This window comes from Leptonychotes weddellii, chromosome 14, assembly GCF_054177405.1.
Source record: "Leptonychotes weddellii isolate Sample4059 chromosome 14, ASM5417740v2, whole genome shotgun sequence".
NCBI lineage: Eukaryota > Metazoa > Chordata > Mammalia > Carnivora > Phocidae > Leptonychotes > Leptonychotes weddellii.
The window spans coordinates 42,104,800-42,128,223 of record NC_138382.1 but is presented as its reverse complement, the minus strand read 5'-3'; the positions used below and the strand labels follow the sequence as shown (position 1 = coordinate 42,128,223).

The following is a 23,424-nucleotide window of genomic DNA, read 5'->3' as shown; positions in this document are numbered from 1 at the left end:
TTATAGGGATGTCCAGTTTTATTTGAAGGGAAACCAAGGGGCTTTCACAGAGAAAATAAAATAATGCATACATACAGTAATGTATTTTATTACATTATTAAAAATTTTTACTTGGCAATAACTTCACAGTTATTAAAATGTTATAAGAATAAGAGCAGTACAAGAAACATCCATATACCTTTTACCTGGATTTACCTACTATTAACATTTTATCCCATTTGCACACCCTCTCTTTACCTCTCTTTATATAGATGTGTGTCTATTTTGAACCATGTGACACTTGACTCCTAAATAGTATTTTGTGCTTTCTTTTTTAAAGATAGTGATGCTCTATTTATATAGCCACAATACAGTGTCAACTTCAGTAAACTTAGCATTGGTATGATACTTTTATCCAATCTACCATCGGTATTTCAGTTTGTCATTTGGGACTCAGTAATGTCCTTTATAACATTTTTTCCCTTCCAGTTCAACAGTGTCATGTCAAGTATCACATTTAATTGTCATGGCTCTTTAGCCTCCTTTAACCTGGAATATTTTCACAACCTCTTCTTGGTCTTTTATAACATTGACATTTAACTCCCCACCCCCTTTTAATAGAACATTACTTTTTTCCATTTTGGGTTTAACTGATGATTTCTTCATGATATAGGTCATACATTCTCAGCTATAATATTGCATAGGTGATGTTGTATCTTTAGGGTATTACATATGCCCATGACTACCCCCCCCCGCCCCACTGCTTTCAAAGTTTATTTAAGTAATCTCTCCACCCAACATGGGGCTCGAACTCATGACCCTGAGATCAAGAGTCACACACTCTTTCGACTGAGCCAGCCAGGTACCCCGCCCATGGCCCTTTTAATGGTGATGTTACATTATGTTTTTGTTCAACTCATTTAGGTATATGTGCTTAGAAGAAGAATTAGGTGCCCATTCAAGGATGTGTAAGAGCAAACAAACATTTTCTCTAAAGGAAGATACTTAGAAATAGATTAATGCTCCCAGTAGGTAAAATCTAATTTGACTGTAAGGCTTGAGGTAGCACATTTTAACTTTATTCCTTGCAAAGCTCTTAATATACTGTATTGGCATTTTATCTGTCCCTGGATTGCCAAAGAGTATTTGTTGATATCTTCTTGGGATCTACCAGTCATTCTGGTGAAAGAATAAAATCTAAGTCGGTGATATTAGAAGAATAAAACATATCTCAATTTTAATTTTTTATAGGTCCTAATTCCAGATCCAAATAATTTTGTAGTCTCTATTTGAGTTTGTGCTTGCATTAGTCAGATTTTAATACAAAACAAACACATGAGTGCCAATATGTTGATGGGAAAGAATATAGTAAACTCAAAGAAATGATAAAAAGTCTTTATCCTTTGGTTATTTGAAGGATTTGTTATTAAGTGGATAGAAATAATTTTGTGAGTAGGAAAATTCCTGAAATGTTTCTCATATGTTAGTTTTAGGGTGTGTATAGAAATTCTCCAGAAGGTATACTTACTTATAAAGAAGGTAGTCATTGTGAATATTTGCAACTAATTAATTTCTTTTGCTGAAAAGTATTTGTAACATTAATATTTAGATGGTATAATGCCCTCTAAGAAACAACATTAGTTTGCGGCTCTGTTAGAGAACATGGTGAATCAAAACTTTTTTATGATCTTATAGTTTAATCCATTTACTTTGATTACATATGTATATTACATATAAAATATGTATTTCGCATACACTGTAGACATCAAAGCATTTGGGGTATGAAATTAGATGAATATAAAATAATTTGAATGCCAAAGTGCTCATTAAATTTAACAGTTGAAAAGTTACTGGATTCCTCTGTAAGTTATGATTTCTCCCACCAGCTATCCTGCAGGATATTGGAAAGGAGAAAAAGTTACCTCCATATTCCTTCCATTTTTGCTCCTTGATTTTTTACAAAGATATATACTGCTTAAATTGGTAGTGGTTTATAGCTACTGTTTTTGACACTTGTATACATGCTTCTGAGTTTCCAAAGTGTACTAAGTGGTGTCCTGGGGGCTCAGAATTCAGTGTGTCTTCCCAAGTATGTGACTTAATTCTGGGAACCTGAGCAGTAAGTATTACTTGATCAAATATAGTTTTAAAAATTGTTTTATTTATTTTTATTCCTCAGACAAGACATCTGTGTAGATTCTACTTCAACTGTGAGAGAGAACAAGCAACCTGAAGGTTTAGAATTAAAACAAGGTATGAATCAAGTAGTTAATTTTTATATATCGTTACCTGAAGATTATAAACATTTTACCAGTAGTAAATTTTCAGTGTTCCAGGTTGCCCCCATTTTACAGATAAGGGAACAGAATAATTTATTTGGTCCAAGATTACAAGAGTAAAGAACATATTCTTTATTTCATGACTCCTTTAGCCCCTGGAGTAGTTCTGTGTTAGTGATACATGGTTATAGTGTCACCAGAAAGCAGTCATCTTGAATAGTGTTAATTTAGTAATCTCTACTGTATGTCATCAGCTGCAGATACTGGAGATACATTAACTGGATAGCTTTGGGTTATATGTGGAAAAACAAAACAAAAAAAGCTTTATGGGGTGACTTTGTCTTTTCTGCAGAGAGACTTTGTTATTACTCTCTTCTTTATTTATTTTCTGTAAATCAGTAGTTTTTGACATTACCAGCCAGCAGAACTGAAGTGGTAATTTGTAATTTATTCAGGCCAAGTAGATCAATGGGGTTGATCTTTCACATGTCTTTTTTTTGTTTCTTCTCATTCTTGTAGGGAAAATTGAAAGTAAAATAAATTTTTATTAGTTACTCAAAGACCACCTCACATTTTTCCTTTCTCCTGATAAAATTACTTCAGAGCAATGAGAATCTGCTGTAGCCAAAATGATTGTTTTATTTATTATGTAAGCAACTAATCTTTGATTGGCTTAGAATAGTTTCTCTAAAACTTGAGTCATAACTTACTTGGTACAGAGAAGTAGGTCATCAGTTTATTTAGGCAGAATTTCTTTTTTTACTTGTGGTCTGTGTTATTAATGCTTAATTGACAGTGAAAAAAATTGGGTAACTAATTTTGTGATTCATTCAATGTATGGGGAGAGAGAACAAAATCAAGATTTTTTGTAATTCCAATTTATGTATTCTGGGGTTTTATAAATATTTCTGATGGTTTCAAGAATTCCATTGTTTTTCAGAAGTCCTTTTGTGTTAGCCTCTTAAATAGACAAAAAAAATTACATCTTTATATTCTGACTACTTCTGAGCACCCACCAAAGACATAAAGTCAGAGTCATAGTTTCATTTACATTTATTTGTCATATATAAATAAATGCTAAGCACACATCATTTTCATATAACTCTTATACCCCGTGGGTAATTGGACAACTGTGCTATTCTTTGTCTTTGTTTCTATTCTTTGCATCTAATGAGCAGACATTGTGGAGGGTATACTATTAGATCATCTATGGAGAGAAGAATGTCATGTAATTGACATGGTTGATTCCTAGGGAGAAAGGAATGGAGACCTCATTGTACAAATTAGCCAGTGCTGCCTTCTAAGGGAAGAGGTTTTTCTGCTCTCATGTTCAGGTACTTGGAGCTCTTTAGAACTCGCTTCCCAGTGTCAAAAACCTATTTTGCTGTGATTTTATATAGTAACTTTAGTCATTTAAAAATCAGCCATAGAGGCAAAGAGGGAGAGAAAAAGAACTCAGAGTAGCCAGATACCACAAGGCCCAAGTCTTTTATGCTCAGGAGCCTATATAGACCACTCTGAGGTTCTCACGTAGGTATCAGAAACATCCAAAAACACACTGTCATCAGTAAGGGACAGCAAGCAGAGGTGAGTAAACATAACATCACAGCACAGCAGTACCATCATGCAGTACCGTTCATGTGCATGTTGTGACTAAATCTGTAGGAAATGGTTAAGTTGCACTTTTTTTTTTAAGAAAAGAGGGAAATAGGTAAAATCTTCCAGAAAAATGTCTATAAAAATAGTTAAAATATAAAATGTTTTGTTGCATAGTGGAATGAACATAAGTTTTCTAAAATATTCAATTATGTAGAACATCTTCTACTAAATATTAGTATAGCTAAAATCTGAACCAGATAGTAAGTAACTTGGTTGGAGTTCCCCAAGAAGCTGAGGTACACCAGGAAATGGAAATCCTAGTAGTCTCAATAAAGATTGGTGTCTTTTTTTCTGAATAAACTAATGTTGCCTATTTTTAATATGCAAAACTTGCAAAACTGATTTAATATTATCTCTAACTTTTCTTGCATAGCTAGCTCTTCTTGCTCACAGTGAGCTCAATAAAAACAGAATAGAATGCTCCTCGTGAATATATTGTCATTTTGTTTAATGGCTTGACCATTTAAGAAAATTCATGGAAGCTTATTTAGAATTAAAGTAACCCTTTGTTCAGTAGACCAAAATATAAAGCAACATTGAATTTTCTCTTTGCTCTTTCTGAATAAAGTAAGTCTTATTATATGACCTATTCATAGTGTATGATACTGACATGTTATTTAAATTACACTTTCAATTTTTTCAGCTTCTCAGCTTCTAAAATACTCAAATATTGAGAAATATTAACGGTGAATTAGTTAATTGCAATTTACTTTTTTTTGTCTAGTTCCCATGTCATCTCTCTTATTGATAGGAAATATCATTTATGAAACACGCTGTGCTGAAGATGAGTATCAGATTGTGGGCTAATTTCTACCATACTTTAATGATGGACTAATAGCTGAAGATCTTCCTTCATTGTGCAAACATTATTTAAATGTAAATAAAATCTACTGGTTGATTGATTGGTACTATAGTAAAATAGGAACTCTTCTGTTGGGATTAGTTTCCTAACTTATTTTTAGCAAGAGGGCAGCTGTATAAGAAACATCAGTTATAGTTTTGCTCTTTATCTTCAACACAGCTATGTTTGTGTACATGAGCACATATACATGTACAAGCCTGAGATCTTTGATTAATTTCCTGGAGGATCTCAGGGCTTGTATTATTGAAAAGGTTTAGCTAAGTTTTTAAAATAATAATTATTCTATTTAAGATTTCTTTATTTGAGAGAGAGAGAGAGTATGATAGCGTGTGAGCAGGGGGGGAGTGGGGAGAGGGGCAAAAGGAGAGGAGGAGAGAATCTCAGGCAGACTGTCTGCTGAGCACAGAACCTGCTGCGGGGCTGGATCCCCCAACCCTGAGATCACAACCCAGCTGAAATCAAGAGTCTGTCGCTCAACCAGCTGAGCCACGCAGGTGCTCCTAAAATAATAATTATTTATGTAAATTTTCTAAATTGGTCATTTGTGCAATAGTTTAAAAAAATGAAAACTGCTGTTAGAGGTATTTAATTGGTAAAATTTTTTTTAAAATATCGAATCTCTGCTAATATTAATGAATTCACTTTATATATATCTATAGATAAATTTGCTTCAGACGTTCAGTAATATTTAAGTAATGGTCTATATTTAAATTATTGCTTTAAGGTTTACAACCAGGGCTATGTTTAATTTTGCAAATTATTCTCCTTTGTAACTTAAAAATTTAGCTCTTAGTTTTGCATTTCTTCTTGGAAGTGGTCGTGAGAAATTTTTTTAACTATACATGAGAAATAGCTAAGTCAAATTTGGATACTTAGGTTGAAGAGGACGTGAGGTTTTTAGCACTCACTTTAAAATATTTGAAGAGCTGTCAAGTGGAAGAGTGATTAGGCTTGTTCTGTATTACCTCTGAGAATAAAAATAGGGCCAGTAGATAGAGTTATCATTAGATAGATTTTGGTTCAATTTATTTATCTCAAATAATCAGAAGTACCAGAAAATGAGTGGCCTGCTTTCCTTTTGCTGAAGGGTGTTTGAACACAGGTTACGTAAACCACCACTTGGTGGCTCTGTTGTAGAGCAGATTGAAGCAGTGTTTGTTTGGATCTTTGGCCTTGATCTTGAAGTTGGTTTCTGTCAGATTTTGTAAAGACCAGGGCTTAGGGGCACCTGGGTGGCTCAGTCGTTGGGCGTCTGCCTTCGGCTCGGGTCGTGATCCCGGGGTCCTGGGATCGAGCCCCGCATCGGGCTCCCTGCTCGGCGGGAGGCCTGCTTCTCCCTCTCCTGCTCCCCCTGCTTGTGTTCCTGCTCTCGCTGTCTCTCTCTCCGTCGAATAAATAAATAAAATCTTTAAAAAAAAAAAAGACCAGGGCTTAGTGCAGTGTCTGCACTTTATCTTTCTCTATATTTTTTATTCTATTAGAAAATTATTCTTCCTTGCTATTAGAGAAAGACATGCATGCAAACACGCATAAAATACACACCAAATTTTGCTGTGGTTAGGCTCAAATTCTGCCATTGTTGTTGTGTTTTTTAAAAAATAATGTAAAAAAACAAATAAATAATGTAATTGCCTTATGTAACTATGTCTTGACCTTCCAGTTCACAAATTAGTGTAAGATGGACAGCTTTAAGAATTCTCTTGTTAACAAGAGCTTCAAAAAGTTGAAAGGTAGACTTTTATAGGGGAAAAATGTTTATCAGTGGTTAAATTGTATGATGGAAGTTTAGATATTTTCTGTGGGCTTTTTTTTTAAGCTTTTTAGACTAGTGGTCACCGAAGTGTAATTATACACACTTCCAGAGAATGCAAGAAAAAGAATACCAATACTTCTGAAGTAAATAAATATATATAAACTTATGTATTTGTCTCTCCATTTAAAAATTTCTGATTCCATATATTATTGTATTAGTACATACTAACTTATAATACTACATATTTTATAAGTAAATAAAAATACATACTGGAACAGGTACTTAAAAACATTTTCACTGATATGTTTATATAAGTAATGAATAGACTATAATAAAGAATCGATGATGGTCACACTTATTACTTCTAAAAATATGAGACCATTTGAGTCCTTAAGGTGAAGGATAAATGGAAAACCTCAACTGATTTGTGCTCTTATTGCTATTATTGTTACTGTTGTTCTAAGGTAGTACTGTACCAGGAGAAGCAGAGGTAAGTAGAGGGACTAGAATAAAAAAGAATGAGGAACTTAATTGGCAGTTAAAATGGAGTTGAGTTTTACTGAAAAGAACTTCCTCACCATAGCTGAAGGAATACATACAAGTTATAAGAAGTTAAAAAGATAATGAGAAAAATGCCCTCAGAGACTTCTGTTGCTTTGTGAAGGAAGAGAGAATGAATATCATCAGTTAATTAAGCAGCATTTGGAGGAGTTTTATATGTACATATTGCTGTAGAAACCTCTGGATTGGCAAGTGAACTCTGTGTTGCCTCTTCCTTTCAAGACCAAAATCGCAGGCACGAGCATGAGAGAGCTGAGGGGAAACTGATAGAAAGTGTTTCAGGTCGTTTGGAGTTGGAGACAGAGAAGCAGATGTACAACTGATTTGTTCTCAAAGTTTGAGTCTAATTTCTTTTTTCCTAGCCCTTGATTATCTCCTTGACTGGCTCTAACAAATAAGTATTCACAGAATGCAGCTTCTTAACAAGAGTTAACTTCTTTAAAGGATTTTTAGAAACTCATTCTGGAGAAATGACGTCCAGTTCAGCAATTGGTGAAGTAAAAAGAGATTTATGCTGTAAACATCAGTGCGACTTAAGAATTTACATTTCTCTTTTCATTCCTTTGAGCTTTTTCACAAGTTATTACCAGCAGTGACACCAAACAGGATCCTCCCACCTTTTCATCTGTCTCTTTCTGTGTGAAGTAGTTGAATGAAAGGGTGAAAATTACATTTTATGTGGCAGATTAGCCCATACTGTTATTTTTTTCCTTTTGAAGACCCCTCTGTTACATTTAATTGTGCAACTTTTCTGGATTTAAAAAAAAAAGTAAACTGGCAAGGTTTTCGAATGCATAATGTTTGTGTGTGTTTTACCAAGAATGACATTATGAAGAATTTGATTTAGTATATGAGGAAAATGTTGGTTTCCATGTTTCTTTAAATTATACCCGTTCTATCTTGTGATGTATTTCACAGGATCCTACACATAGTCTGCTTTGGAGGTTACGTAGTCCAGGCCTTCAACGGATGTTTGGATCCCCTTTGGATTCACTGTGCTTTTCAGTAATTATGTTCTTGTTCAACTGATTAGCGAAAGTATCTCCTTATATAGAAGTAGTCCTACCAAAGGAAAGATAGTAAACATTAGGCTTGAAATCAGATTTTGTTACCAGTTTCTGAACTTTTTGCACATCCTATACCACAGTCTTTTAATTAGAAGTTTTGGTTACAACACCATAACGTAATATGTAGTTTTTTCAAATTGATTTCTTTCACTTAGCAGTATGCATTTGAGGTTCTTCCATATCTTTTTGTGGCTTGATAACTCATTTCTTTTTATTGCTGAATAATCTTCCATTGTATAGATTTACTGCAGTTTGCTTATCCATTCACCTATTAAAGGACATCTTAGTTGCTTCCAGATTTTAGCAATCATGAATAAAGCTGCTGTCATCATTTGTATGCAGGTTTTTTGTATGGATATAAGCTTTCAACTCTGGGTAAACACCAAGTTCAATTTTTTAAGAAACTGCCAAGCTGTCCTTCAAAATGCTGTATCATTTTACATCCTGCCATCAGTGAATGAGAATTTCTGTTGTTTCATATCCTTGCTACTAGCATTTGGTGCTGTCAGTGACTTGGATTTTGACTATTCTCATGGATGTGTAAGTGGCATCGTATTGTTTTACTGTGCAATACCCTAATGACATATGATGTTGAGTATCTTTTCAGGTGCTTCTTTGCCATGCATGTATCTTCTTTGGTGACTGGTCTCTTCAGATCTTTTGCCCGTTTTTTATTTGGGTTGTTTTCTAATTTTTGAGTTTTAAGAGTTCTTTAACCAGGTGTGTTTTGTGAATATTTTCTCCCAGTCTGTGTCTTGTCTTTTCCTTCTCTTAATGATTTCTCATAATACATACTTTTTAGCTCCATGTCTCTTATATATTTTATTTATTCAGGTGGGCTTAAGGGACCTACGAGAAGAAGTTAAATTCAGTCTGAGCCAACATTTTCATCCGTGATGCTTCTTCAGTGGTCATTCCGGTTCTGTTAAGATCTGGGAGGCACTATAGAATATTTAAATGCATAGATTTTTGAAATATACTTGGGTTTGGATTTTGGTTCTGCCACTTCAGTTGTGTGAACTATAGGGCCAATTGATTAAACTCTGTTCCTCAGTTTCATCATTTGTAAAATGGGGATAATAAATATGAATGCCTGGGGCACCTGGGTGGCTCAGATGGTTAAGCATCTGCCTTCGGCTCAGGTCATGATCCCAGCGTCCTGGGATCGAGTCCCGCATCGGGCTCCCTGCTCTTTGGGAGCCTGCTTCTCCCTCTGCCTCTCTCTTTCTGTCTCTCATGAATAAATAAATAAAATCTTTAATAAATAAATAAATAAATAAATATGAATGCCTATTCCAATATGTTGGCATAAGGATTAAATGAGTTAACACATGTAAAGCGCTTTAGAGAAGTGAACAGTACCTAGTAGATGCACAGTAAATATCAGTTCTTGTTATAATTATTTCTGCCATGGTTATTGTTGTCATTAGAATTTTCTGCTTCATCCCCTCAATATCCTACTTGCTGTCTCTAACTGGTAATAGGGTCTCTATATTGAGTCATAGGCTGCTATTAAGTAACTTCTGCTCATTTGTCCTTGTGTGTCCTTTGGATTATGGAAAATGAATTTAATACTTTTTCTAAATGATGTTTGTTCAGATTTTGAAGCTGATCCCTTCTTCCAACAAATGAATTGTAGTTTTGTGCTAGGCACCAGAAAGTTAAATAAAATATGGCCTGGCTTGGAAAGAACTTCGCTAGTAAAGGAAAAGAGATGTGTAAATTAATTTTTCCTACCTACCTGTGTCTGACCTTAAATTATATAGTCCCTGTCTCTTCTCTCAAAATGGGTGAACTCTGTGTTACTGAGACCAGCCCCTCTATTTGTATAGTGGACACATTCTCTTGGTACCTGTAGGTGTTTTTTTCTCTGTCCCTGAATTGTGTTCCTTATCACTTAAAATTTAGTAAAACCAAAGTTTTTTGTTGTCTCAGGAAAGAAATCCATGGAGGCATAGCATTGCTGTCCAGTGAGCTATGGACTTTGTTACTAATGAGATTCTAGCAGGTTGATAACACTAGAAGCCTTGGAGAGTTGAGATTCTAGAGGGAAGGACCTAGAGGGAAGGATGGTGAAATGTGCTGTTCTAAATGGCATAACCACTGAATGTGATTAACTTAAAATTAGATGGGAAAAAACTGAAAGAGAAAACAAAGCAAAATAGTTTAACCCTTTTGATAACCAGCTATAGGGTTGCCTAATAGGAATATTGGATTTTGATTTTCTTGTGTTCTCCTCCAGGATATATATTTTTACATAATTTCAAAAATGTTACTTTAGGTTCTGAATAGCAATCAACTCTTTAAAAAAAACTTCTTATCTTGGAAATTTTCAAACAAAAATAACAAAAAAACAGGAGCATTAACTCCTGTGTACCCCTCTCCATCTTCAGTTATCCCCCTCTGACTAATTTTTCATCCATACTACTACCCGCTTCATATTGCTAGATTGTTTTAAAGCAAATTCTAAGCATTTTCAGTTCATCTGTAAATATTTAAATATGTTTGTATCTCAAAAATTAGAGATTTCTTTTTAAGCATGATCATAATGCCTTAAAAAGTTAACATTGCTTAATATCAGATATTCAGAAAGTGTTCAGATTTAACCTACTACTCATTGGTTAGTATTGTGATATTAAGATTGATGGATTGGTACAAGAATTCTCACCCTACCACCTAATGGTTTTAGTAGCTATTAATTATTGTTGAGATCCAATATTTCATTAAGGGTTACAGAATAGTGATATTTTTAATCCCTAGATATCCAGTGTTCAAATTTCTCTGGTTGTCTCTCTCTCTCTCTCTCTCATATATATATATATATATATATATTTTTTTTTTTTTTTTGAGAGAGAGAGAGGGATGGGTGGGGGGCTGAGGGACAGAGGGAGAGGATCCCAGCAGGCTCCATGCCCAGCATGTAGCCTGATGTGGGTCTCGATTGATCTCAGAATCCTGAGATCATAACCTGAGCTGATAATCAAGAGTCGGATGCTTAACTAACTGAGCCACCCAGGCACCCCTGTCTTAGAATATTTTTAAAACTCTATTTGAATGGAGATCCAGATAAGTTCCCTACATTACAATTGGTTGACACTAAGTTTCTTTTCCATCTGTATGCTTGTCCTTCTCATCCCATCCTCCTTTACCTCCCTCTCTTTGCAGTTTATTTCTTGAAGAAACCGGGTTGTCAGAGTTTCTCAGTTTGAATTTTGCTGATTGCATCCCATTGTTTTATTTAATATTCTGTAAATTGCTGGTTAGGTATAGAGGCTTACTCAGATTCATGTTCAAGTTTTTGACTATTTTAGAAGCAATGTTGTGTCCTTGAGGCACATAATACACCATTACTTCTCTTTTTTGTGATCACGTTCATAGCCATTGTGATATCTTGTCCACAGTGGCTGATAGGAATGCTCTTGATATCTTGAGGCTAGCTGTTGTTTAGTAATCTAGTTTTTTTCCTCTGGGAATTCTTAGTAACTTTTTTTTTACCCCTGAGTTCTGATTTTTTACAGGATGTGTCTCAGGTATGAGACACTGCAGTTGGCAAGCCTTTTCAACGCGAAGACTGTCACCTCAGATCACTTTTTCCTTGTATTTCTTTATTTTCCCTCTCCACTGTCTCTTTTTTTGTTTTGTGACTTACTCTATCACTTTATTCAATTTTCTGCTCAAATGTTACCTTATCAAATCACATTGATCAATCTCTGTGAAAGCATCCTGCTACTGTCTTCTTATTCTAGTTTTATTTTTCTTTATAACACCTGATATGTATTTATAGAGTCTCCTATGACTTAAATAAATGCAGGGACTTTTTTTTAATTCAGTGCTGTTTCCTTAATGTTTAAAATACTGTCTTCTACATAGTAGGTGCTCAGTAATATTTGCTGAATTAATTATATTAGGTTGTTGGACTCATGGGTCATTCATCTTGATCTCTTAACTTTTATAGTATATATTTTTTAAAGATTTTATTTATTTATTTGAGAGAGAGAGTGAGCAAGAGAGAGAACACAAGCAGGGGGAGTGGCAGAGGCAGAGGGAGAAAGAAGCAGGCTCCCCGCTCTGCTGAGCGGGGAGCCTGATGTGGGACTCGATCCCAGGACCCTGGGATCATGACCTGAGCGAAGGCAGACACTTAACCGACTGAGCCACCCAGGCACCCCTTTTATAGTATATTTTAAATATATTTTATTTCTTCTCTACATTTAGAGTGTTTCTTTTCTTTCACTATCTTCCAGCAACCACTGAATGTTTGCTTTTGATAACTGTATGTTTAAATTCTAACATTTCTTGTTCTCTGGTCTTCTTTCACTACACCATGTACTTAATGGCTGCAGGGTCCACTTCAGTCTAGGGATACTAAGTAGACTCCTTCACCCTTCCTTCTCCCCCATTAGATTATCTTCTGATCCCTAAATTTTCTTTATTCTTCCTTTGTTCATCTTGGTTCTTTATTTATTGTATCTGGGTCTTTCTGGAAGCTGGTTTGGGTTTCATCAGTAGCTGTTTAGATATATTTCTCTAGGAGAGCTCTTTCATTTAAGTGGATGAGGTGGGCCTCCCAGTAGAGTGCTTGGACCTGTGGCATGGAGCGGAAGGGTAAGAAGGAAGGGTTCAGTTGGCCCAACTATTCTGAATGGATTTAATTTAATTATCTTGCTGTGTGTTTCACAGCCAACTCTTCCTTGCTTCCAAGACTCTCAAAGAAAGAATTCTGTTTATTTGTGGTATCTTTTGGCTATGGTTTTGCTTTGCTTTTATTTTTCTATCAATTTCATCCTGCTTGTTTACATTTTGTAGGACTCTGGCAAAATGTCTTTTTAGATGATACCCTTTTTTGTCATCTAGTATTATGGTTTCATTTCCTTTTTAACTTTTTACAAGGTTACGTTCTTGGAAATGGTTGAAGAAATATACATATGTTCATAGAGCAAAATTGGAACACTCATTTTCTTCTCTTCCCCTACAACTTTAACTTCCCTCTCTGGAAGTAACCACTATTAATAATTTACTTATGTTATTTTTAACATAAATATGATCATTATTCATTAGCTTACTTTGTTGACTTAATCATGTCTTGATCATTTTTCCATCTTATGAATTTATTAAATTTTTTCCAGATGTATACAATTTCTCTTTTTACTAATGAGTTAAAAGTAATATTTTATTGTTTTAATTTGCATTTCTTGATTAGAAATTAAGTTGAACATTTTTTTTAAAGATTTTATTTATGTCAGAGAGAGAGCACAAGCAGGGGGAGTAGCAGGCAGAGGGAGAAGCAGGCTCCCCACTGATCAGGGAGCCTGATGCAGGGCTCGATCCCAGGACCCTGAGATCATGACCTGAGCTGAAGGCAGATGCTTAACCAACTGAGCCACCCATGTGTCCCTAGTTGAGCATTTTTTAATGTATTTTTTGATGATTTGTATTTCATGTTTTATGATATGCTTGACTTGTTTCTGCCTTTGCCCATGTTTTTAGTTATTTCTTAATGATACCTAGACATTGTATGTATTCTTATATTTGCCATGAAAAAATGTATTTCATTAATAGTTGCTTGTAGAGTACCTCTGTCTTATTTTATTTATGTTTCTTTTTTTTTTTCTCAGAGGTCTTACTATTTATTTAGCTAAATTTGTTGATTTTTTTTTTCCTTTATGGATTCTCCATTTTATGTTTTACTTAGGTAGGACTGATGTTAGTTTTATCCTCAGTTACTTTACAGTTTTTATGTGCTATTATTGTATTTTTAAGTATCTGTCTTCTGTCACTTCAGTAGGTTCTTGGTAGGGAAGGGAATTAGGTATGTGTGCTCAATTTGCTGTCTTCAGCAGGAATTCAGACAGATATTTAATTATTTCATGTTCTAGGGTTTGTGTCCTGGTTTAATTTAATAATTCAGTATCAAGAAGTTTCACAAGAATGTAGTCACTCATAACATTAGATACGCTTCCACTTTACGCATTAAAACTATTCTAAGTTGAATTATTAGCAAGTAGAATGATAGGCTCTATTGAGGCTTAAATATACTAGCATAACTTAAAAATCCTTTTAAAATTTTATCCCTCAAAACCTTTGTGATAAAAAAATCTTTGTGATTAATAACTCTTGTACGTTTGTGTACTTCCAGTTGGGTATTTAAAACTTTTATTTTAACAAAAAGCAAACACACATGCATGCATGCAGAATGGGGGTGTGAAGGACAGAACATGACAACACTGATATTTTAAGGATTTTGAGTGAGGCATTTTGGGGTAAAGTTACTTTTTCAGAAAGAATGTACAAATGTCACCCCTTTCACCTTGAGGATCATAATCGATGAGAAAAAACTTAATAATTTCCTAATACTAAGGATGAGGTAATTATCTTTGGAAGTATAGTCAGGTGTTGTTTGCAAATGATGCTTTAAAAAACAAGTCAGTAGGGTGATGAAAATTAAGGAATAGTGAAAAGACTTGAAGTTTGATCCTTGATCTTCAAATAATTTGTCATGTTACATTGTATGAGTCACTTGACTTGTTTTCACATTTGTGAAATGAAGTGCTTATGCTAAGTTATTTCAAATACAAATTGTACAAAGCCTTGGCGTCCATGGTGCAGGTATAATGGGCAGATGGAATCTCTGAATACATTCACCAATACTGTGTTATGGAGAACTCAATCACTTAGACTTTGGATAATTTTTTTTAAGTTTTTATTTTTAAGTAATCTTTACATCCAACATGGGGCTTGAACTTACAACTCTGAGATCAAGAGCTGTGTGCTCTACCGAATAAGCCAGCCAAGCACCCCAACCTTCAATAATTTTACATGTAAAACAGAGAATGCCAAATTTATGAAGCACCATTTCTTCACTCATAGGATATGTATAGCTGTTTAAAATAAAGAAATAAAGCAAAGCCCACCTTCTGCCCACTAAAAAGATGGAAACAGACCCAAAGAATATATAGATGAAAAAAAATTCTTGTCAAGATTTACCTCTTTTGAAACATGGGGAGTGTGTATAAACACTTTGATTCTGAATCTTTGGTGCTGGTAACCTTATAAAATAAGGATTTTACTATTACAAGCTCAGGGCAGAAGAGCTCTGTAGCTGTGTGGTTGCTTCTTAAGCTTATAGGCTTAAAAAATTAGGTGACAATATATGTAGCTCAGTGGTTCTTGGCCATTTGAAGTGTTTGGAAAAACACACAAAAATAATATGAACATAAGGTACATTCCATTAAAAAATATTTGTACACATTCATATATATTCCTGTATGTAGTCTTTCAGTAAGAAATATAGGCTAATGGTATATGACAGTGATAATTAGCTAGAAGATTTGCTGTGTATGACTTAAGGATCTACTAGTGTAGATTCTCCACTTATTTAATAAAATTATCTCTAAGATTTTCTATTACTGTTTATTTACTCACATATAAATTCAAAGCAAATTAATTTCATAAAAGTACAGCTACTTCAAAAACTGTGATTTAGCATATAAGGGATTCCAGAGTTGTATCATTACACACTGAACCCTGGACCGAGGATAATAAGTGAGCTTCGATTATATTGCCTGGATGTTGTAAATGTACTTCTTTTTTCTAGAAAATCTGGTATCAAAAAGGTTGGGGGTACCTGGCTGACTCAGTCAGTAGAGTATGACTCTTGATCTCAGGGTTGTGAGTTTGAACCCCATGTTGGGTATAGAGATTGCTTAAAATAAAATCTTAAATAAAAAAAGGTTGTTGAGTGAAAAAAATTTAAGTAGAATGTGATTTACTGACATGTGTTACTTATCTTTCATTGGCTACTGCTATCAATAAGAAATTCTTTTGGATTATTATTCAAGTGATGAATGTATCAAGTGAAAGATAAGTGGCAAACATATCTTGGGAAAAAGAAAAATAAAGTATTGCATTTTATAAACTTTTATATAGACTTAACTTACTATAATACTAGACCTTGTACTTCAGAGATATCCTAGGACAATTTGCCTTAACTTTTACAGGAGAGAAATTCTGGGAAGGTAAGGGATTTGCCCAAAATCACATACTTAATAGCAGAGTAAGGTTTAGAACTCAGGTATCCCAACTTTCAGACCACCTCTCTCCCCACCTATCGTTATATTCTTCTGCTCTTACTTCATGATCAGGCAATGACTTCTAGTTGGAAAACAAATCACCGTTTTTCAAAAATTTATGTTTTAAAATCTTTTAAACAGACTGCAGATTTTCACTCAGAATCAGTGAGTACAGATTTAGAATTTTAGATTAAAGATGGCTAAGCATGAAAATGAACTTTTTGAGACTATGAACAACTTAGCCCTTTATTTCTTAATTTGTTTTTTGTCTCAAATTGCAATACTTATGTAAAACATTATTTCTTTACACGAAAGGCTATATTCTTTTTTTTTTTTTTTAAGCTGTTTGGAGATAATGTGTTGCTTTGGGGGAGATATGTAAAATATTCTTTGGCATCAAATAATTAAAATTGCAACCTTTTTTTTTTTTTTTACAAGTTCTGTTTGTAGGCACAAATATAATTTATTGATTCATTTTTCCACATTAATTTTGGAATAGGGAGTAGTTTTTTAATTATTAGGATGTAGGAGAGTCAGTCAGGCTCAGTAAATTGTTATTATAAAACCAGTGGAGTGGAATTGTTTATGGCCTCCCCTATACATTGTATTATTTGAATTTTCCATCTGTCAGTCAGTCAGTTTTTTCTTATATAAGACTAGCAAAGCTAACATTTGGGGGTTCATGACTTTAAAAAGAAATTAAGAATTCAAAAGATAAATACATTGGAGGTGTGAGTACCCAAAGTTTAAATGACATCTAGACTTAAGTAATGTCCAAAGCCAAGGTAGTTGGGGCTATAATCTGTCTGTATTCAAGGTTTTAGCATCAGTTACAGAGGTTTTATAACAAATGCATTTTTAAAAATTATAGTGTACTAACTTTATTAATTAAAATCCTCTTGATGAAAACTTGGCCTTAGGCATTCTCCTTTAATTTATTGATTTAGAACAAAGTGTTTGAAAAAGCATATGAAAAGATTTAGGATAATTGCAATGCACATGGTGTCCAGCTTGCCAATGATATTTTTCCTTTTTTGTAGTTTATAAAGCAAAGTATTTTAAATTCCTCCTACAATGGAATTTTACTTTTTCATTAATAAGCAGTGTTTTACTCAGGGTTTCCAACATTAGCTTTCGTTTTGTAATGTAGAAGCTTCCCTGTGGTATAAAGTGTTGGGACAATTTAATTAGGGAAAGAGATCATGGAACTCCATGTGATGGTATAAATTTTCCAGTGCCTCCATGTTCTACTAAATTGGAATGAAAATACATTAAAATTTACATTAAATTATATCTGTTTTCAAAGTTGAGGAGTCAGGGGAAAAGGGGATGGGATAGAGATTGTGGAATGTGTTTGGGACTCCATGGTGGGAGGTGGGGTCAAAGAAGCCTTTTAATCATAAGTAGAAAGGAAATTTTGATGAGGGCATTTAGGTTACATGGTTCTTTCCCCCTTTTTTGTTTGTTACAGGCAAAGGGGAAGATAGTGATGTACTCAGTATAAATGCAGATGCTTATGACAGCGACATAGAAGGCCCATGCAACGAAGAAGCTGCTGCTCCTGAGGTCCCAGAAAATACAGTCCAAAGTGAAGCTGGTCAGATAGATGACCTGGAGAAAGACATTGAGAAAAGTGTGAATGAGATTCTGGGACTGGCAGAGTCTAGCCCAAAGGAACCCAAAGCAGCCACCCTGACTGTTCCTCCACCAGAAGATGTTCAGCCTTCCGCACAGCAGCTGGAGCTGCTAGAACTTGAGATGAGGGCGAGAGCTATTAAAGCCCTAATGAAGGCTGGTGATATAAAAAAACCAGCCTAGTTATTTGACTTGAATCTGAGTTCTAGGTGTGTTTGAGCAAAGCCCCATCATATAATTTTGTATATGAAGTTTATTTTGAGTCTTATGTGATATTTCTCATGTAATCCTTATTAGATAAACTCATCTTAGGCCTAAAATACCTGTGGTTTTTTTTTTTACTGTCGTTACTTTTATATATGTGTTATTGCTTTATGAATTCATGGCAGATATCATTGGATAACCTGGATACTTTGTTAGATGAGCATTTAGCTGTGTCTGCAAATTAATATCTGAAAAGCGATTAGCAAAGAGTCACTGTATTTTTTCCTTCATTTTTAAATGTTTTGGCATCAAACCTAAAAGCTTAAGAAAGATTGACCAAGCATGTTGCTCTTAAGGTTACCTATATTTTGTGGTAGAATATTAAATTATTGCTTTTAGATTTGTTAACAATTTAAGAAATTTAGTCATGCTTATATGCACTTTTAAAATAAGTCTGTCTTGGAGACACCTTCTGTGGGTGTGAATTTACTGGTAAAAACAGAAGAACATTTTTTGTTGTAAGGCTTAGAGGTCTGAAATGGCTGAGAAAAATGTTTTTTATAAAAGAAAAAAAAGGACTTAAGGCCATTTTTAAAAATGTAGAAGTAATTGCCCAACTTTAATTCCAGCAGACAAGCCATTCTAACAGGTATTTGATATTATTGGACACTTGGTTCAAGTTTTTTTCTTCAGTAAAAAGGGAACATATTTGCATTTACATTCCAAGCTATTAGGAAAAGAATATTTTATTGTACAGGCTTTTATCTCATGTTTTTGCTTGAAGATCTGATGTGCTATAATTCCATGAATTAAAAATAATAAAGACTATCATCCTGGATCTGAAGACTTTTGATACATTTCCAAAAGCAAAATTAATTTCAGGAAGCTTTGATAAGTCAATGTTATAATTAATCTAATTTTGTATAGTTTTTGTAAATAAATTAACATCCTGCACAATAATGGATGCTTTTTGCCCCATCACTAATTGTAGTTGTTTGATACTGAAATTTAGGTAGAGACTCTTAAAATAAATTAATTTTTTTTCTAAAATATAAATCTGAAACCACTGTTTTTATACTTGCTAACAAATTACTATATTTTATTCATAAACCATGCTCTACTAATGTATGAGGATTTTCCTCATACATAAAACTTGTTGGAATTGTGTTATATTAGCTGCCTTAATTATATGTAAATTTTAGAGAGTTTCTTGTGGAAATAGAGAGTGTTTATGAAACATAGAGTTGCAAAGTTACAAATTTATTTTTTTGTTGTTTCTGAATATGCCTTTAAATAATCCTGTCATATTTCTCCCCCCCCCGGGAATCTTTCTAATGTAGCACAGGCCTATGTCATCTGGGGTACTTCTCTTAGGCTGGTGAATGTGGGTAGGATTCGAATAGTGAGTTCTGCTTCAAGATGAAAAAGCATTGATTATGGCAAAATAATTTTTTATTCCAACTGGAAGTTAAAATAATAACAAAGTAGTACGGAACAAACTCTATTGCTGCTTACTAATTATAAAATGCAGTAGATGACATTTGTGTGATTAAACATATAGCAGTAGATAAGGGTCTGAGTGCTTTGTAGCTGCCTAGTTACCACCTTCATGAAGCATTGTGTGTCTGCTCTGTTCATTGTACAGAATGGTCTAGAGGACATTTGACTAGAGTGGTATGTGTGAGGTAGAATGAGCTTAACAAATTAGAAGCCACTTAGTTTCCTATCTTGGAAAATCAGCTCTTCTTCTCTCTTTTTTTTTTTTAATGTTGAAAGACACAAGAGCTTTTTGAAAAATGAATGGCTTTGGAGAATAGGAATATGTTTGTTTTAGGGAAGCCTACGTAAATGGGAGGATACCATATATTGATCTAATGTTGCCATTTAAATTGTCAGCTCATAGGTATTTATTAAATACCTCTGAGGTGTTTAGTCTTGTTCAGAATCTCAAACTCAGGGATGTTACAGTATAGATTTTAGCATAGAATAGACTGAGTAATAGTAAAGATACAGGTGCTACTGCTCTTTATGCTTCTCCCTTTTGCCAAAGTAAGGAGAATTTTTATGAAATGTGTAATTAGTAAATTAGAAGATCAAAAAAGGTTTTGACAGCCTTATTTTTTATTCAAATTGAAGTAATCCTGGTATTTGATCAGGAACTTGAATGATAGGTGGTAACTGATAATAACAGGTCCTCTGCGTTCGGCCTTGGGCCACTTTTTGATGATCCTGCTAATTCACACACTCGGTGGGGGGACAGGTTATTTGCTTGTTTTAATGTTAATCTTTTCCCCATCAAATGCCTTTCTTGAACATTTCCAGTCAATGAAATAAGGCATAATGGCATATGTAGCCTGTCTATGTGATGCCCTTGTTGGATTTGCAGTTGCCTCTCTACGTTTTCTTTCAAGTAGATTCCCTTTTTAAAGCAAAAAAAAGCTAATGAATATTATCAATAGGAATGCAAATATATTTGTTTGATAATCATTTTAAAAATGCATTGTGATGAAGTGAAAAGCCTTTGAGTTAAGAGCAGAGGGTTCGATTCTGCACAAACCAGCTGTGTTACCCTGGAAAGTAACTGTAAAATGAAATAAATTGTTAGCCAATAATATATCAGATTGTTTCTGCTATAATACTGTGTGATTTCAGTACAGAATGCTGTACAATTTGGTAAACTTATTTCTTACTTCCCTTCCTCTTTTCCCTGATTCAAAAATGAAGCAGCCTGTTTATTTTTTTTTTAGAGATTTTATTTATTTGAGAGCGCGCGCACGCGCAAGCGTGGGGGGAGGGGCACAGGGAGAGTGAGAAGCAGACTCCCCACTGAGAAGGGAGCCTGAGATCCCAAGACCCTGGGATCATGACCTGAGCCTAAGGCAGCCTGTTAACCAACTGAGCCACCCAGGTGCTCCTGAAGCAGTCTGTTTAATCCTTTTTTGTACTACAGTGTTGCTGGCTATGAACAATCCAGTTTTTGGTTTTTTACTTTTTTCCTTTTGCCTGTTAGAGTCTTTATTGTCAGGATTTTTTGGTAAGTACACTGTCTAGAATTATTCACATTGGCCCGTAAATGTAAGTTATCTTTAATTTACTGTTTTATTTAATTTCAAGATAATAAGTATATAATTTTAAGTTAGTAAAGGGTTTTTTCCCCAAGGCTTAAAATGAAAACTCTCCTTCCCTATTCTTTTTTTTTTTTTTAAAGATTTTATTTATTTGAGAGAGAATGAGAGACAGAGAGCATGAGAGGGAGGAGGGTCAGAGGGAGAAGCAGACTCCCTGCCGAGCAGGGAGCCTGATGCGGGACTCGATCCCAGGACTCCAGGGTCATGACCTGAGCTGAAGGCAGCTGTTAACCAACTGAGCCACCCAGGCGCCCCCCCATTCTTTTTATACCAGCTTTTGCTACTAAGAGATAACCACTTTCAAATCTTTTAGTGATTTTTCTATTTATCTCTGTATTTCTAAGTAACATGATTATTATGCTCTTTCTTGATAGTTCAGTTTTAGGTTTTATTGATCTATTTTGGAATATGAAGATGAAGATCTATTCCTTCTACCTCTTCCCTAAACACATACCTTCCTCCTCCATCCTTTCAAAATGGTACAGTTACTCACACTTTTTGATAACATTCAATATTAACACTATTTTGACTATGTAAGTACTATTCACAACTGGGTTGTGTGGTATCTGTAATTACATTTTCTTTTTGGGTCCAGTTATGTTTTAAGTTTTGGGGAATTAATGTAATTACCTTATTATTTCAATAGCTCAGTGTTCTATGTAGCACACATTAACTTATACCCTAACTGTCCTCCAGGATTAAAAATCTTTTCTTAGTAGGTTCAAATACATTATATAACCTATCTTTTTTTTTTCTCTAAAGACATTCCTCCTGGAACTCTGTTCTATGCTAATCTGGACTGGTTATTCTTCACCTCTTTCATGTTGGATATCCCAATTTCCTGAATCTTCTGTCTTCATCTTTTAGTTTATTCCCTCATTTTGGTGGTGTACCTTTTCTAGCAGCTTCCTGTGAAAGAATGCAGGAAGAGTAAATTGTTTTGATTCATTGGTGTGACTCCGCATGGCTCGGTTCTATCTATACACTGCATTGAAAGATTATGTGAGTGTTGATGTCTAGGCTGAAATCATTGTCCTGAATTTTATAGGATTACTCCCATGCCTTCCAACTTCCACTGAAGCTATTGAGAAGTCATTTGTCATTTTGATTCTTGATACTTAAATGTGTCTTCTGTTTGTTTCTCTTCAGAAGCTGTTAGGATCTTCTGAAATTTCTTGGTGATGTGTCAGAGAATGGATCTTTTTCATCCATTGAGTTAATCACCGGTGAACTTTTTTAATGGGAAAATTCAGTGTCATTCAGGTCTGGGAAAATTTTTTTTTTTTTTAAAGATTTTATTTATTTGACAGAGAGACACAGCGAGAGAGGGAACACAAGCAGGGGGAGTGGGAAAGGGAGAAGCAGGCTTCCCGCGGAGCAGGGAGCCCGATGTGGGGCTCCATCCCAGGACCCTGGGACCATGACCTGAGCCGGAGGCAGACGCTTAACGACTGAGCCACCCAGGCGCCCCAGGTCTGGGAAATTTTTAAATATTACTTTAGGTAAGTTCCTTCCCTCTTTTTTTTTTTCTAAAATCTATTTTTGGAGCTCCTTTTATTAAGATACCAGTACCTAGCCTGGTTATTACATTTTTTTATCTCATATTTTCTGTTTTTCATCTTTTTCTTCTACTTTCTTGTATATTTTCTCAGTATTCTCTTCCAGTTCTTCCACTGATTTTTAAAAAAATTTCTATCATATTTTTAATATCTCAAAGATCTTTTTATTTTTTACTCTCTGAATATTCCAGTTTATTTTTTATTTATTTTTTTGAATATTCCCTCCTAAAAGTAGCATTATGCTCTTGTGTCTGTAGGGCAGTGGCTGCACCCTGGTGTCCAGGTGACCTTGCTCATATCCTGGTAGGCCATGCAGGCAGAGCTTGAACCTCCAGCCAGCCTACGTCTTGGTGCAACAACCTGCAGTCCTCCTAGGAACATGGCCAGACAGGTAGTCTTGTGAAGAGTCTCACAAGAACATTTAATTTACCTTTCTTTCTTGAGGGAGGCTCCCTGTCTTGCAGAAAGATGTCTTGAATCAGTTTTCCCATCTGTCACCTTGGTTTCTTTGAAACCATCTGGTCCCTTTTACTTTGATGTCTCCCTGCACAAGGGCCATGAGGACTTGGCACCTTTGACTACTGTTTTCTCACTGTTTACGTAAGTAATAACCTGCCTGAATCTAAAAAGAGCTCATTGTTTTTTTTTAACCAACTAAATTTGGGAACC

General features: G+C 34.7%; 1 protein-coding gene across 1 annotated transcript in view; it reads left to right on the top strand.

Annotated features, from left to right (window-relative positions):
- The window catches only part of CAAP1 (caspase activity and apoptosis inhibitor 1), a 44,961-nt gene extending 24,279 nt beyond the window's left edge, over positions 1 to 20,682 (top strand). Inside the window, exons 5-6 of the mRNA XM_006737026.3 lie at positions 2,159 to 2,232; positions 17,701 to 20,682. Coding sequence (XP_006737089.1) covers positions 2,159 to 2,232; positions 17,701 to 18,047 — 421 coding nt within the window. The 3' untranslated portion in view covers positions 18,048 to 20,682. The remainder of the gene's footprint in view (positions 1 to 2,158; positions 2,233 to 17,700) is intronic.
- The last annotated feature ends 2,742 nt before the right edge of the window (positions 20,683 to 23,424 follow it).